Source organism: Arvicanthis niloticus, chromosome 18, assembly GCF_011762505.2.
Source record: "Arvicanthis niloticus isolate mArvNil1 chromosome 18, mArvNil1.pat.X, whole genome shotgun sequence".
Lineage (NCBI taxonomy): Eukaryota > Metazoa > Chordata > Mammalia > Rodentia > Muridae > Arvicanthis > Arvicanthis niloticus.
In genome coordinates this window covers 46,394,855-46,410,284 of record NC_047675.1, presented here as the reverse complement: position 1 = coordinate 46,410,284, position 15,430 = coordinate 46,394,855, and the positions used below count along the sequence as shown (strand labels likewise).

The 15,430-nt window shown below is 50.5% G+C and overlaps 1 protein-coding gene across 1 annotated transcript in view; it reads left to right on the top strand.

Moving 5' to 3' along the window:
• The window catches only part of C18H16orf74 (chromosome 18 C16orf74 homolog), a 28,891-nt gene extending 18,854 nt beyond the window's left edge, over positions 1–10,037 (top strand). The window contains exons 3-4 of the mRNA XM_034522241.2: positions 7,080–7,220; positions 9,602–10,037. Of these exons, the coding sequence (XP_034378132.1) occupies positions 7,080–7,220; positions 9,602–9,660 (200 nt within the window). The 3' untranslated portion in view covers positions 9,661–10,037. The remainder of the gene's footprint in view (positions 1–7,079; positions 7,221–9,601) is intronic.
• The last annotated feature ends 5,393 nt before the right edge of the window (positions 10,038–15,430 follow it).

Sequence of the window (15,430 nt, the reverse complement as noted above, 5' to 3'; positions counted from 1 at the left end):
ACTGCCTAGGTAGAGTGACTCTCAGCTTTGCGACTGGCTCAAGCTGTCCTGGGCTGAGGTTGGAGCTTTTTGTGTGTGAAAGTTGCTTTGTTGGAGGAAGACAATGGGCCGGCTCCCAATAGAGCCAGAGTGCTGTTTGATAAAGCGCCAGTAGAGGGAGCCCATGAGCCATAATGCCGGCTCAGGGACAGAACTTTGAGTTTGTTTTAGAGAGGAGAGGTCCCGAGAATACTGAGAGGGATCCTTGCCCTGCACCTAGGACCCTGGGGTGTGCTAGGTAGAGGCTGGATGTGGGGTCATGGGCATGAGCTCACTTGGCCCCGAGCTTTAGGGCCAAGGATGAGAAATGGCCTTTGAAGCAGGAAGGGTTAGAGCCTCAGGAGCTGTCAGTGGGGACACAGGCTCTGCTTACCTTGTCTGGTGAGGCTGCAAAAGGGGGTAGCCAGCTTGGAGGGGAGATGGCACCCAGCTTGTGTCCCCTAGGCCCTTGTCAGTGGGGTTGCTACAGACCGTGCCATCCATATAAGTACATATGGTTTCTATAAGCTCTATTTTTTTAAAAGATTTATTTATTTTTTTATTTATATGAGTACACTGTAGCTGTCTTCAGACACACCAGAAGGTGGCATCAGACCCCATTGCAGATGGTTGTGAGCCACTACGTGGTTGCTGGGAATTGAACTCAGGACCTCTGGAAGAGCAGTCGGTGTTCTTAACCGCTGAGCCATCTCTCCAGCCCCCTAAGCTCTATTTTTTTTTAATAGCCGGGGACATTGAGGCTCAGAGAGCCATGTCACCCATTTCCATGGTCACCCTAGGTCAGGAGTTCCCAACCCTGGCTATTTTAATCTCCAGGAAGCTCTACAGACAGCCCCTGTCAGGGAAAGGGAAACTTCCTGGGTAACTGTTAAATCTTCCAAGGTAAAAGCCCAACAGAGCCAGGAGGAAGAAAACTGTGTGTGGTGGCGTGGTGGCGTGGTGGCGTGGTGGCGTGGTGGCGTGGTGGCGTGGTGGCGTGGTGGCGTGGTGGCGTGGTGGAGCACACCTGCAATCCCAGCACTTGGGAGTTGTGGGTAGGAGGCCAGCCTCTTCAATGGGAAGCCCTGGCTCAACATCAGAAGACACCTCTCAGAGGATTCCCTCTGGCAGCTCTGGGGTTACCACAGCCATATCCAGCAGAGGGCAGAGCTAGCTCTCAGCCCATCCTTGGCAGGCTGTGAGTCACCCTGTCTGAGTTCAGCTTCTCTGAAGGTGGCTTAGCCTGGATCTGTGGAGTCCGGTTTGCCTACCATAGAGACCGAGGTACTGCAGAAAAGAAAGCTCAAAGCAGGGGACCCCAGTCCTTGGCACAACCCCAGAAGACTTCCTGTGCAGGCTCCAGGCCTACCCCAAGCCTGGGTCCCTGGCCTGTGCCCTGCCTTACTTGTCCCCCTGGAAACGGGCATCTAATAGCCTGAGGCAGGCAGGGACGTAACAGCTCTGGCCCCAGGGTGGCTGGCCTTTGTTTTTTAATCTTCACTGTTGCCTAATCCTCCTGAGAGCTTTGCTTCTACCCAGAGGCTGTGAGGCTGTGAAAGTGTGCACTGGGCCTGAGGGGCCACAGACCTGCCCTCCCCTCTCCCTTCCTTCCCGCTCATCTCTCCTCCCAGTCTCCCTCCCTCTACTCTACTTAACCCCCTCTCCAGTCACCATTCTTCCTCCCTTCTCCCTTCTCCCTCCTCCCCTTCCCTCCTCCCTTCCTGCCTTTTCCTCCTTCTCCATCCTCCCTGCCTCCAGCCTTTCTTCTGGGCTCCCTGAGCCCCAGATACTGTCAGCTTAAGCTTTGGCCTCTGTCCTCAAGCTCCACACCCTGTTAGGATGTAAGTCCTGCTGGCAGAGTGTGACTCTTCTCTGTTGTGTCAGAGTAGTGGGGGCAGGGGGGGAGGAAGGGGCTCTAGCATTGGGGGGGGGCTCTGTCACTGTGGGGTGAATCTCTCACTCTCTTTTTGAGACAGGGTTTCTCTTTGTAGTCCTAGCTGTTCTGAAATTCACTCTGTAGACCAGGCTGACCTTGAACTCACAGAGATCTACCTATCGCTGCCTCCCAAGTGCTGGATTAAAGGTGTGTGCTGCCACCACCACCACCACCAACAATGGTGTGGGGGAGGCCATGTGTGTGTGTGTGTGTGTGTGTGTCCGAGTATCCACATGCACACATGCCTGTTTGTGCATTGGTGTTTTCTCTTTGTGTGTATGTCTGTGTGAGTGTATTGGGTCCTATAGACAGTTGTGAGCTGCCATAGTGGGGCAGGAAACTGAACTGAACCCAGATCCTCTCTGAAAGATCAGTCCATGCTCTTAACCCCCGAGCCATCTCTCCAGTCCAGCATCTCTCTGTTGCTGTCATGTGACCACGTGACAATGTATGCACGGTATGAGCATGTGGTGCTGACGTGACACTGTTTCCTGTGCTATTTCGGGTTGGACTGTGTCATTCCAAGATTTGTCTGTGAAGATGTCGTGGTGGCTCATGCTTGTAATCCCAGCACAGAGGGGGCTGAGGCAGGAGGAAGCACAGAGGGGGCTGAGGCAGGAGGATCGAAAGTTTGGGAATCCAGGGATGTGCAGTGAGATCTGTCTCAAACCAAAAAAAAAAAAAAAAAAAAAAAAAAAAAAAAAACCAAAAAACAAAAAAAAAAAGATAGGACAGGTTTTTAATCAAAATGGCCATGTGGGGGGTATGATCAGCCATGGACAAGTTGACTCTTGGCTGGTCATTGTCCTGTTCACTTACTGCTGAGGTGACTGACTGGTACCCTCAGGATGCTTGGGTGTGGTCTTACCATGGCTGACATGTTTACAGACTCCTACTTTCTGTTGTCCTGGCTTACTGCAGGTTGAGGGCACTAGTATGGAGACTGAGAATGTCTTTTCTGGGGATCAGGACACTGTTGAGGCCCACAGTGTCTCAGTCACTGTGCCTTCAGCCCTGAAAGGTGATGAGAAAGGTTTCTACATCTGGGACTTAGCAGTCACTACTTTAGACAGACATTCCAGGCATTCCCAGGCCTGTGTGTAGAGTGAGCTGGGAGATAGAAGCCAGACAAGGATGGTTGCCTGCGTCCATCCTATCCTGAGCTCCACGGCCCTGGCCTACTGGGTCAGAGCCTCCAGCAATAATTCTTTTTGGTGTTTGTTTGTTTGTTTGTTTGTGTTTCTGGGACAGGGCTAAAATAATTGAGTGTTGGGCTGAAGAGATGTCTCAGTGATTAAGAGCACTGACTGCTCTTCCAGAGGTCTGAGTTCAATTCCCAGCAACCACATGGTGGCTCACAACCATCTGTAATGGGATCCGATGCCCAATTCTGGTGTGTCTGAACACAGCTACAGTGTACTCCATAAAATAAATAATTCTAAAAAAATAAATAAATAAATGAGTGTGAGTGTGTGCATGTGCACATGAGTGTGTGAGTGTGTGTGTGGTTCTTTTTGTTGTTGTCTTTTGTTTTTTTTAAGACAGGATTTCACTATGTCACCCTGACTGACATGGAGCTCACTCTGTAGACCAGGCTGGCCTTGAATGCATTGAGATCCACCTGCCTCTGCCTCCTGAGTGCTAGGATTAATTGGCTGGCCTTGGACTCCTGAGTGTCTTGCCTCAGCCTCCAAGTGCTGGGATCAAGGTGTGCCCCAGAAGCCCAGGCTGAAGCAAACATGGCCTCCAGGTTCTAGAGTATCTGGTGTCCTCCTGGGACAGTATCTGACCTCCCACACAGCCAGTGGCCCCAATGGCTGTCACTTCTGCCCATACTGTTCTTTAAAATGAATCCTCTGAGTCCCCTCTTCCCTGGGACTGAAGCACCACAGCTCAGGGACGTCCTGACAGAGGCCACGGCTTCCCTGGATAAGTTAGAAACAGTGACTAAGAATTCCATGACTTTTTCTTTTTTTTTAATTTTATGTATATAAGCACACTGTAGCTACTATCAGACACACTAGAAGAGGGCATCAGATGCCATTGCAGATGGTTGTGAGCCACCATGTGGTTGCTAGGAATTGAACTCAGGACCTCTGGAAGGGCAGTCAGTGCTCTTAACCTCTGAGCCATATCTCCAGCCCAGGACTCCCTGGGTTCTGTTTTTTGTTTTGTTTTCTTTTGTTTCTCTTAATTGCCGCCCCCCATCACATTGTGCTTGGTCCTAGAAAGCTTACTGGGGCCATGTGAGAAGGAAGGAAGGACAGACAGAAAAGCTGGAGTCAGATAGGCTGTGTGTCCTCTGATGGACGGCAGTACTGAGGTCCTAACTGCAGAAGGGAAACTTGGTACGTTTCTTATGTCCAGCATAAGGAGGGGGGTTAGCAAGTCTTGGTGCCAGGTCTAGGTATAGGGGAGCAACATCTGGACTGCAAACATCTGGGAGAGGGAAGCTGCTATGAACATCTCTCCTCAGACCCAGGGAGCCTTTGCTGTTTCTGTGGATCTGAGGTACTGGGGTCCTTGGCGTGGCTGTGTCCATTCTAACAATACACATTCATTGAGGGCTTCATCCACGGTTCACAGCCCCAAGTCTGGTGATATTTGGGGTAAAGACAGGCCGTCAAATTCAAAGGTGTCTGAGGTGGCTTCACAGGGACCAATAAGGAAATGGTGGTCACCCCTCTAGGGTTAAGTGCCCTTAGCAAAAGCAGAGATAGGAGCCACCCTCTCCTACAAATAAGTGAGTGTAGACAGGCCAAAGAGGCCATGAGTTCATAGCCTGAGGCATCTTCTCTAAAGATGGACATGCTATGCTGGGTTTTGAGGGATGGATAGGAGGTTGTTTCCCTGACAAAGGATGAAAGTGTGTTTCAGGCAGGGGACCCACATATGCCAAGGTGTGAAGGGACTAAGGGAGCCAGGGGGGTGGGAGAGCAGGAAAGGTCTGGGGGCTGTGTGCTGATGGCCCTGGAGGGGAGGGTGGAGGTACAGGCTGGAAGCTGGGCTTAGAGACAGGACCTACATGTTCCAGAACTATCTTCATGACTCTTGGTTCTAGATGTGAACAGATGTCTCTCCAGATGGGACTCTAAGGTTATCTTAAGTTTGGGAAGCCTTGGGTTAGACCAAATTAAAACCCTTCTCACTAGGTATGGCGAGACAATGGCTCAGTAGTTAGGAACACTTGTTGCTCTTCCAGAGGACCCAGGTTTGGTACCCATCATACACGTAGTGGCTCACAAGCATTTGTACCTTGAGTTCCAGGGGATCTGATGCTTTCCTCTGGCCTCTATGGACACCAGGCACTTGGTGCTTTTCATGCTGTCCGTGGTGGCTCATGCCTACAATCCCAGCTCTGGGAAGGCCGGGGTAACAGGATCACTTTGCGTTTGTGGGCAACCTGACTGTGGAGTGAGTTCCTGGTTGGTCTGTGCTAGACTGAGATCCTGCTTCAAAAATGAAAAACAAACAAACAAACACCAAATCTTTTCCTCGTGAAGGACTCTCAGAGCCTTTGACTGGCAGGATTGTGAGTCCCCAGCAGGAAGACAAGGCAGATGGGATTCTGTCAACACATTTGTATGGTTCCCAAATTCATTTGATTACAAAGCCCTGTCCTAGATCATGTCAGAAGGCCAGGCGTTCCAGGGGACGGACCTTGGGAAAGGCTGCTCATACCTGTCCTTAAGACATGGCGTCAGGAGATTCTTAGTGTGATCAGATTCACAGGCTTGGCTGCTGTGTCAGGGAGAGGAGATGGGGGAGCCAGGAAACCCAAAGAGGAATTGGAGGAGAAGCACAAAGGGAGAAGAAATAGACACAAGAGGGGGAGGCTGGACCAGCAGGCTGGGGTCTGAAGGTGTGAGAGGTAAAGAAGGGTGAGACGCTGGCTGCCAGTGGGTGCCAATGGATGCCAGTGAGTGCTAGTAGGTGCCAGTAGGTGCCAGTGAATGCCTGTGGGTGATAGTAGATGCCAATGGATGCTGGTGAGTGCCAGTGGGTGCCAATGGGATTGTGATGGGTACCAGTGGGTGTCAGTAGATGCTGATGGGTACCAGTGGGTGCCAATGAATGTTGGTTACTACCAGTGGGTATCAATGGATGCTGGAGGCTGCTGGAGGGCACTAGCAGGAAGGGAGGGAGGCAGGGTGGAGAACAGCAATGTCTCAGTTCCTTTTCTATTGTGGTGCAGAACACCATGGCCAATGCGTCTTATTTATAAAAGAAAGCATTTAATCTGGGGCTCACAGTTCTAGAGGGTCAGAGTCTGTGACAGTCCGGTGGGAGAACGGCAGCAGGCAGGCCATAGGGCTGGCTGCAGCAATAGCTGAGGGCTTACATCTGATCTGTAAGCATGAGGAAGAGAGAGAGGGCTAACTGGGAGTAGCATGGGCTTTTGAAAGCTCAAAGCCCACTCCGTGACACACTTCCTCCAATCAGGCCACACCTCCTGATCCTTCCCAAACAGTTTCACTGACTGGGGACCAAGCATTCAAATATACCGACCTGTGGCAGCCATTTTCACTCAAACCAGCACAAGCAGATAGTGACAACTCACCGGAGACCTGTAGCTCCGCACAGGGAGAGCAGCTGGACTGAAATAGGAATTTGGAGCCTTGTCTAAACTGACATGGTGCCATAAGCAACCTGAACATTTGAAATGGGGCAGCCTGGGTCATGGAGCAAGACCTTGTCTCACACATGTACACAAAAGGACCGGAACTTTCCCTCAAGAGCCCTCATTCAAAGGATATTCCCAGGGGCTGAAGGGATGGCTCAGCTCTTAAAGGATAGGCTCGCAATTAAACCATCAAGGGACATTCCCAGACTAAGGAGAAGCATGCATCCAACATGGAAACTTCTAGAAAATACTCTTAGGAGATGCCACTCAAGGGCAATCACTCCCATGCATACCTCTGGGGACAGACAGAGCTCAGGGCCCCTCGTGGAGCTTCGCAAGGTTGGGGATACCTTTCCCTTCCTTTCCTGGGCCTCAGTTTCCCCATCTGTGCAGAGTCCCTTTGTGGAGCATGGACACTCTCAGAGTGAGGTAAAGGGACTGGATGACTTTGGCAGGCAATACCAGGGGGTCTGACTCTCCCTCATGTCCTGTCTCCCTCAGGCTTTAAGATGTGTGTCAGCAGCAGCAGCAACCATGATGAGGCCCCCGTGCTGAGCGACAAGCACCTGAGCGTGCCCAACATCATCATCACCCCCCCAACCCCGACGGGTGTGGGGCTTTCCCGGGATTCCAGCAAGCAAGGTGAGACAACACCACTCTGCTGGTCCCCATCTCCCCTGCCCCCCAAGCTTGCTAATATATGGTCAACTCTATGGCCGTTCTGCTCTGAGCCCCTCGTCATAATGGCAGCACTGGCAAGATGTGGCTTGTTGAGCAATTGTCTGGGCAGTCCTTGCTGGCAGCTAGGAGGATGGTGAATTGGTCTGGGCTGGCCCCATGCCACCACGTCTTAGCCTCTCACTGGAACTCCATCCCTGCCAGAGGCAGGGACCACCTATCCTCCATAGTGTTTGTTGGCTTGGACCGCAGGATAGATTGGGAAGCAGACCCATGCCAGGCTGTGGCTGTTCTTGGGTCTTCCAGAGGTGAGGGAAGGGAAGATATGAAGTGTTCCTGACCAGACAGAGTGACGAGGTAGGGTGCAGACTGGCATCTTGTCTGTCTCTTCCTGATGCCCTGAGCTGGTAGGAGAGACCACTCTCTTGTGCGCAGAACAGAAATACATTGAGCCAGGCCTGGTGGGACCAAGTCCCCAATCTCAGCTACTGGGGAAGCTCACGCGGGAGAGCTACAAGTTCAAGGCTGCTGAACTCCAAAGGAAACTCAAGACAAGCCCAGGCAACTTAGCCAGACCCTGTCTCAGAATAAATATTGGAATTTATGACTTTGCCTCCTGCTCAGTGCTGGAGCGCTCAAGGCCCTGGGCTCTGTTTATCCCTAACTCCAAAGGGATGTAGAAGGAAGCGCTGGGTCAGTCGTGGCTGGTAGCCTGTACCTAGGAAATGGGTGCATTTCTCATAGCTGCTTGGGGGCCGACTTAGTATATAGATCCTCGGCTACAGATGGGCAAACTGAGGCTCACTGAGGCTGGTGAACACATGATGTAGAGACTTCACTGAGTCCCAGCAGTGTGGGTGGCATCCTGGGGGAGCAAGCCCGAAGGGAAAATGGGTCACAGGCACAGGGAGAGAGGTAGGAATCAGCAGGAGGGCAGACCTCCCTTGTCCAGTTTAACTCTTTTTTTTAAAAAAAAAAGATTTATTTATGTATTTTATGTATATGAATACACCATTGCTCTCTTCAGGCACACCAGAAGAGGGCATCGGATCCCATTACAAATGGTTGTGAGCCACCATGTGGTTGCTGGAATTAGAACTCAGGACCTCTGAAGAGCAGTCAGTGCTCTTAACCACTGAGCCATCTCTCCAGCCCCCAGTTTAACTCTTAAGAGAGAAGCAGCTCAGATTCCAGAGGACCACCCTAGATCCCTGTAGAGGGCAGCGGCCCCAGGAACCTCAACAGTCCCTCAGGCCACCCTCTGAAAAAAGCTAACATCTTTCAGCATCACCACGTGGAGAGCCGAGCTTCCAGCACACAGGGCCCTCTGGGGACAAGCCCGGCCAAACCATCATCCTTTGAGGCCTTTCCCAGAGCCCCTCACCAGGCTACATGGTGTATGCACACCTCAGTTAGCTCTTATTCGTGCCCTGAGCTGTAGGTATTACTTGTAGCTCTGCTTTAGAGAAAGGGAAAGGAGGGGATCCAGAGAAGGAAAGGGACGCACCTGAGCGCTCCCAAAATTGTGGGAGAGGAGCCAGGCTCCCAGCTCACTGCTTCTCAGCTTCGTAGCCAGTGTCTAAACAGACATCAGAGACCCAACCCTCAGCTTTGCCACAAGGAGGGACGCATCTCTCTCCAGGCCCCAGTACCCCCTCCTGTAAAGTTCCCAAAGCCATTATTTACCCCCACAGAATTGTGGGGTGACATTCAGCCTGAAGCTAAGCGCTTCAGAGGCCCCTGAATCCCGGGAGAAGGTCCATTTAAGCCTGGACAACTGTGGGGTGCGTGGTTCCAGAGGGGGGCGGCCGGCCCACACAGTCTCTCAGAACTCAGACTTTTTGGCTCCACCGTGCTTCCAACATTCCTGAGCCTGAATTTCACCTGTTCCTCATTGCTATGAGCGTCCCTGAGCCTCTAATGTCATCCTCTGTGCAGGGAGGACGAGAAGAGAGACAGGTTTCACAAGAACCTCAGGCCTTGCACGTGCTGGTGCTATTGATGTTAGCCACGGGGGTTAAGACAGGGAAGAGCAGCAGACTAGACCAGGGTCCTACAAGCTGGGAACACTTGACACAATCTCCAAGAGTCCTGAGAAAGCACCCCGACTCTGACACCTCCCCCAGATCTACAAGCCCAAGGAGACTCTAACACCTCCTCCAGTCCCCAGCGGGGCCCCAGGTGTGGGGGGGACCTGAGGCACTGGGGATCCCTTTCGGCCTCCGTGACTCTGATGCTCGGCTATGGAAGGCTGGGGTGTTGGCCTGAGATGAAGCGTGTTAGGCCCAGGGAGGAGGCTGACAGAGGAGAGCCCCTCTCTGATGCTGCCCCTCTCTTTCTCCTAGTCTGGATGGATGAGCTGGGGTCTTATCAAGATGACGGAGAGCTGGAACCTGAAGCCTGAGAAGTTACCACTCCGTGAGACCTGTGTGGTGGTGACCCCCGCTGCCCATAGCCCAGGGTGTTGGGGACATGGCTACCTGAGCAGCTGGATGGGGACAGCGAATTGCGCCCTGGACCAAGGCAGGGATGACCAGAAGAGCACAGCAAGTTGCTGGCCCCAGCGGAGCGGATATCTGTGGCCTCCTGCGTCTGCACCAACCCAGACCCCGGCTTGGTGAAGAGGAGGCCATCCTGCCCTACGGTCACCGTGACCGTGGACCTCAGGACCCCAGAGCACAAGGACTTCTCGCCAGAGCAGGGCCTCTGTTTTTTACAAGTTGTTTTACAGGTATGGAACCTACATCCTGAGCGGGATTTATAAATAAAGCTCCTTTGTGACTTGTGGGTCCTGATTTTTGGGTTTGGGGGGTGCCTTCCTCAACAGAATCAGAGGCAGGAGCGACATCTCAGGCAGTCAAGGTTGGGAGCCCAGTGTATCCAAGTTCTTGGCCTTCTGTCCCAGAGTGAAAATAAAACCCCCACAGAGACTGCAAAGCAGCCAGGGAATTGTTATTTTGAACAAGTGGCAGACAGGAAAATCACGAATGGACAGCCGCTATTGGCAAAGACACTCCAGGGGCTCAGTTACTGTTTGGGGCGTCCTTTCTTGGGGTGAGACAGATTGAGTGGTAGGGTTACTGAGGGGCGTAGAAAAGGTGGTTTCAGTTTCCTTTAATAACCGAGTACCTCGTGCATGCAGTACCGACAGAGGCCAGAAGAGGGCAATAGATCCCCTAGAACAGAAGTTACAGATCTTTGTGAGCCACCGTGTGGGTACTGCACCTAACTCTGTAAGAGCAGCAGGTGCGCGGTGCTCGTAACCAATGAGCCATCTCCCTAGCCCTAGATTTTGGTTTCGTTTGGCAAATTAGGTCCCATAATCACAGACCTACTATGCAATGTCCTGTTCTAGTTCATGTGATTTAAATCATGCAACGAAGGCATAATTATGCATAAAGCGACAAGCAGATTCTCTCTAAAAGTTCACTTGAGGACATAGTTTTGCTTTCCTGCCCATGGATCCCAAACTGGTTCAGGCTGGATTGGCCCTCCTACCCTCAGGCCAAGATGTATTGGGAATGTGTCTGAATAGGAAGTATCCAAATTTGGTGGTCACCCATGAGAGAAGAAACTTGACCCACTGTTCAGTGAAGGCTGTAGGTGCAGCCTGGTGCTGGTGGGGTCCGAGGTTGTTAGCAGCATTGCTTGGAGATGGGGTGTGCTTATAGTACATGCCAGTGAGGGGTGGGGCTTCCTAGGCCTTATGAGAGGGTGTTTGTGTAAACTACTCAACCAGAGTGAAACTTCCCTCGGGTATCCAGTCACAGGTACACAGTGTAATGACTGTGGCCACATACCCACATGTTGAATATTTAAGTCCCAACAAATGGCCTGAATTAAAATTGCTTGAACCAGTGAGATGCTTGGCCGGTAAAGACACTTGTCATGCACCCAGCCAGGAGACCGGAGTTAGATTTCCAGGACCCAAATAGTGGAAGGAAAGAACTGACACTGGCACACACACACACACACACACACACACACACACACTTACACACTTGCACACACACGCACACACATGTAAACACATATATATGCAACTATACCACACACATGTAAACAAATAGGCAAACATGCATGAATGCAAACACATACACATGCAAACACTCAGCCACACTTACATGAAAGCACACACACACACACGCACACGTACTTGCATGGAATAAGTAAAAGAGTTCAGTATAGAGGCATATGCCTTTAATCCCAGCACTTGGGGGAATGGGGGAGAGGCCAGCCTGGTCTATATAGCAAGTCCCAGGCCAGCTGAGGATACACAGTAAGACTCTTTCTCTAAATAAAGAGCCGGGCAGTGGTGGTGCACGCCTTTAATCCCAGCACTTGGGAGGCAGAGGCAGGAGGATTTCTGAGTTCGAGGCCAGCCTGGTCTACAGAGTGAGTTCCAGGACAGCCAAGGATACACAGAGAAACCCTGTCTCTAAAAACAAAAAAACAGAAAGAAAGAAAGAAAAGAAAAAAAGGAAGAGAAAGTAGTAAAGTAATAAAAAATATATAAATAAAATGAAAATGTTTAAGTTCATTTACTAATTTTGGAAATCTAGAAAACAGTCTGACTTAATACAGGATGATGGTAACATGGGCTTTTAACTAAGTATCAAGTTCGAAATCCAGAGAGGTCACCCATTTAGCAAATTCCTGTAGACTGGGGGATGAGCAGCCAGAGCCAAACTACACCTTGCACCTGCAGCCCTGAGCAGGGAAGGCAGCCACCATGGAGACTCCCTCCTACTGTGCTTACCTGTCCCCTTCCTGCCTCAGCTTAAACCCTCCAGCGCTGGCCCTCTCACAGATACCTCTGTGTGTTGACTTGTGTTGTTGTCTTCTCTCAGCCTGCCTTGCTCTGTTTCACCAGGGTCTAAGCCAGCCTGTCCTGCCCAGGTCCTGCTCAGCCTGCCACGATGGGTCTCTCCTCCCCTGCCCTTCACCCTGTTCCCACATTACACTCTAAATCTACCTCTGCCCTAGCCTAACCCTGACCCCACAGGCTTCCTGCTGGCTGCAAAGAGACCAGAGCTTTCCCTTCATTCCATCCTAGACCCAGGGCCAGCTTTCCCCTCCCTGTGTGCCTCCTGTGAGAACTGCTATGAAACAGCCCATATTGTGACAAACCCAACTACATCGGCTGTGGTCACAGCTCTGAAGTCTGAGCAGAGCTTGAAGGGACAGCTCATCCCTATTTCCTGAGACCACAGCTGAGACATATCACGTGAGTCTGGAATATTGACTTCTAAGGTGGTCCACTTGGGTGGCCCATCTCCCCATCACAAGGCTGGTGAAGTGGTCCCTGGCTCTCCATTTCTCTTCACAGATGGCTTGAGCTTCTTCACAGGGTGGCCTGGTTTCAGATGAGTGCTCTGCATGACTGCAGGGACCTTGTCTCTGCAGTCACTTGGTTAGTTACTTTAGCAGTGACTTGAGACCACCAGGTATTTGCAACCTGAGGGGAGGGAACTACAACCCTGGCTTCTCTTGTGAACCACAGCAAAGGCAGTGGAAGAGCACGTGGGGCGGAGAGAGGTGTGGCCATGCTGTGTGTGAGGCAGGCCTCTCAGAGGAGTGTCTGAATGCATTTGTATAGATTCTGGAAGGGGTTTGTTAGATTTGCTTACACAGTCCAGGCTGCCTGCACAATGCAGGCGCTGAGAACCCAGTGGACTCCTTAACACTCCTTCTTGGACTAAAGACAAGGGAGTTTCCTAGAACAGAGAAACTGGGGTCCAGTGTTAGTAAAGGGTGAGCAGAGTGAAGGCAGGCACAGGGTTGCCCTTTAGAGGGGAAGCCCACATGAGTGATGGTTCTCCACCTCCTCTGCCCACACCATCCTCTATGGAAGCACCCCACAAACAGATACTTGTTATCTTATGTATTTATTTGGGGTAGGGTGTGTAAGCATGACCATGGTGCCCCTGTGGAGCTCAGAGACAATTTGGGGCTGAGGTCTGGTCTCTCTTCCACTGTGTGCATCTGAGGATCAAAAGTCCTGATCAGCCTGGATGACGCTTATGTACTGAGCCGTCTTTTCTTTTTCCCTTCCTTCCTTCCTTCCTTCCTTCCTTCCTTCCTTCCTTCCTTCCTTCCTTTCTTTCTTCTTTCCTTCCTTCCTTCTTTCCTTTCTTCTTTCCTTCCTTCCTTCCTTCCTTCCTTCCTTCCTTCCTTCCTTCCTTCCTTCCTTTTAAAAGGTTTGTTTACTTATTTATTGTATGTGAGTGCACTGTGGCTGTCTTCAGACACACCAGAAGAGGGCATCTCGGATCCCATTACAGATGGTTGTGAGCCACCATGTGGTTGCTGGGAATTGAACTCAGGACCTCTGGAAAAGCAGTCAGTGCTCTTAACCACTGAGCCATCTCTCCAGTCTCGACTTTTCTTTTTCAATTTTTTGTTTTTGTTTTTGTTTTGTTTTTGAGACAGGATTTTTCTGTTCAGCCCTGGCTTCCTTGGCTAGGCTTGCCTTCAACTTAGAGATTCATCTGCTTTTAGCTCCTAAGTGCTGGAATTAAAAGTATATGCTACCATACCTGGTTCTTTTTTTTTTTAATTGAGATTTATTAATATTATTTTAAATTGTATGCATATTAATGATTAATGCTTTGCCTGCACCTATGGCCGTGTGTCTCATGTACATTCCTGATGCCCAAGAAGGCTAGAAGAGGTTGTCAGGTCCCTTGGAACTGGAGTTACAGATGATGGTGAGCCACGTGGTTGCTGAGGACTGAACTCAGGTTCTCTGAAGGAGCAACCAGTGTTCCTTTAGCCACTGAGCTGGGTCTCCATCCCCACTGCTGAGCCATCCTGTAGGTCCCATCTTGCCGGCCCCTTCGACAGCTTTTAATCTAGTCAACATCAACATAAGGCTTGCATGTTCCCCCTACAGGTTCAAATGTGAAAAGTTTGCTTTTGAGATGGGGTGTCACTTGGTAGCAAGGGCTGTCCTTGAACCGAGTCTCCCGCCACAGGATCCCAGGAGTGCGCCTGTAACGAGCCCTGCGCTAGATATTTAATCTGGCAGATGGGACACATAGGAACTAGACCAGAGGCTTTTCATGATGGAATTAAATGAGATCTTGAGGGTGGAGCCCCTAGGTCAGTGTTGCTCAACCCCGTGGGTCACAACCCCTTTGGAGAATCAAATAGTCCTTTCAGAGGAGTCGCCTAAGACCATCGGAATACACAGACATTTACAGTACGATTCACAACAGTGGCAACATTGCAGTTATGAAGTAGCAAGGAAGATAATTATATGGTTGGGGGGTCAGCAGAGCACAGGGGACTGTGTTAAAGTGTCACAGCATTGGGAAGGTTGGGAACCACTGGCCTGGATGTCACAGGGAGGAAAGGCTTCATTGCTGCCCTGCTCTGCCCCACGGGGTGTCTCTGCTCTCATGGGGTGACATGGCCAGAAGACTAGGTACTCCAGCCTCAGGGACCAATGAGACAACAGGAACACTGCTTGTCATGTGTCTGGTACCTTTGTCATTACCTGTGCATATAGGCACATACACATATACACATGTATATACAAGCAACACATATATACACATATGGATGCACATATACCCGTGTATGTATATACTATCTTATATATATATTATATATTATGAATATAGATGCATACGTGTATATACATACCTACACACATAGGCATGAATACACACACATATATATACATATACACACAGACATACACACATATATATATACACAATACACAGTATGAATAAACACACATATACACACACGTATACACACATGCTTATATGCACACACTCATACACACAGAGGCTGGTGAACAGCTCAGTGTTTCCCTAAGAAGTATGTGGCCCAGGGTTCAATTCCCAGTGCCACAAAATAAATAGATAAGAAGGGCTGGGGTATAATTCAGTGGTAAATCATTTGCCTAGCCTGTATAAGGTCGTGGGTTCAAATGTATAGTTTACTACCCAACGGGAGAAGAATAAACCAAGAAATTGGGGTGTGATACCCTGGGGCCACAGTCTCTCTGCAGGCTGTGTTCTTAAAGACTTCATCTCACGGACAGAGAACTTGAACGACTCGGCCCTGCATCACTGCTGGTATTTAAGCCTAGGGCTGTGCTCCGCCCATCCAGTGTACTCTGACCTTTGACCTTTGTACTGGCCAAGGCAGATCCCTGA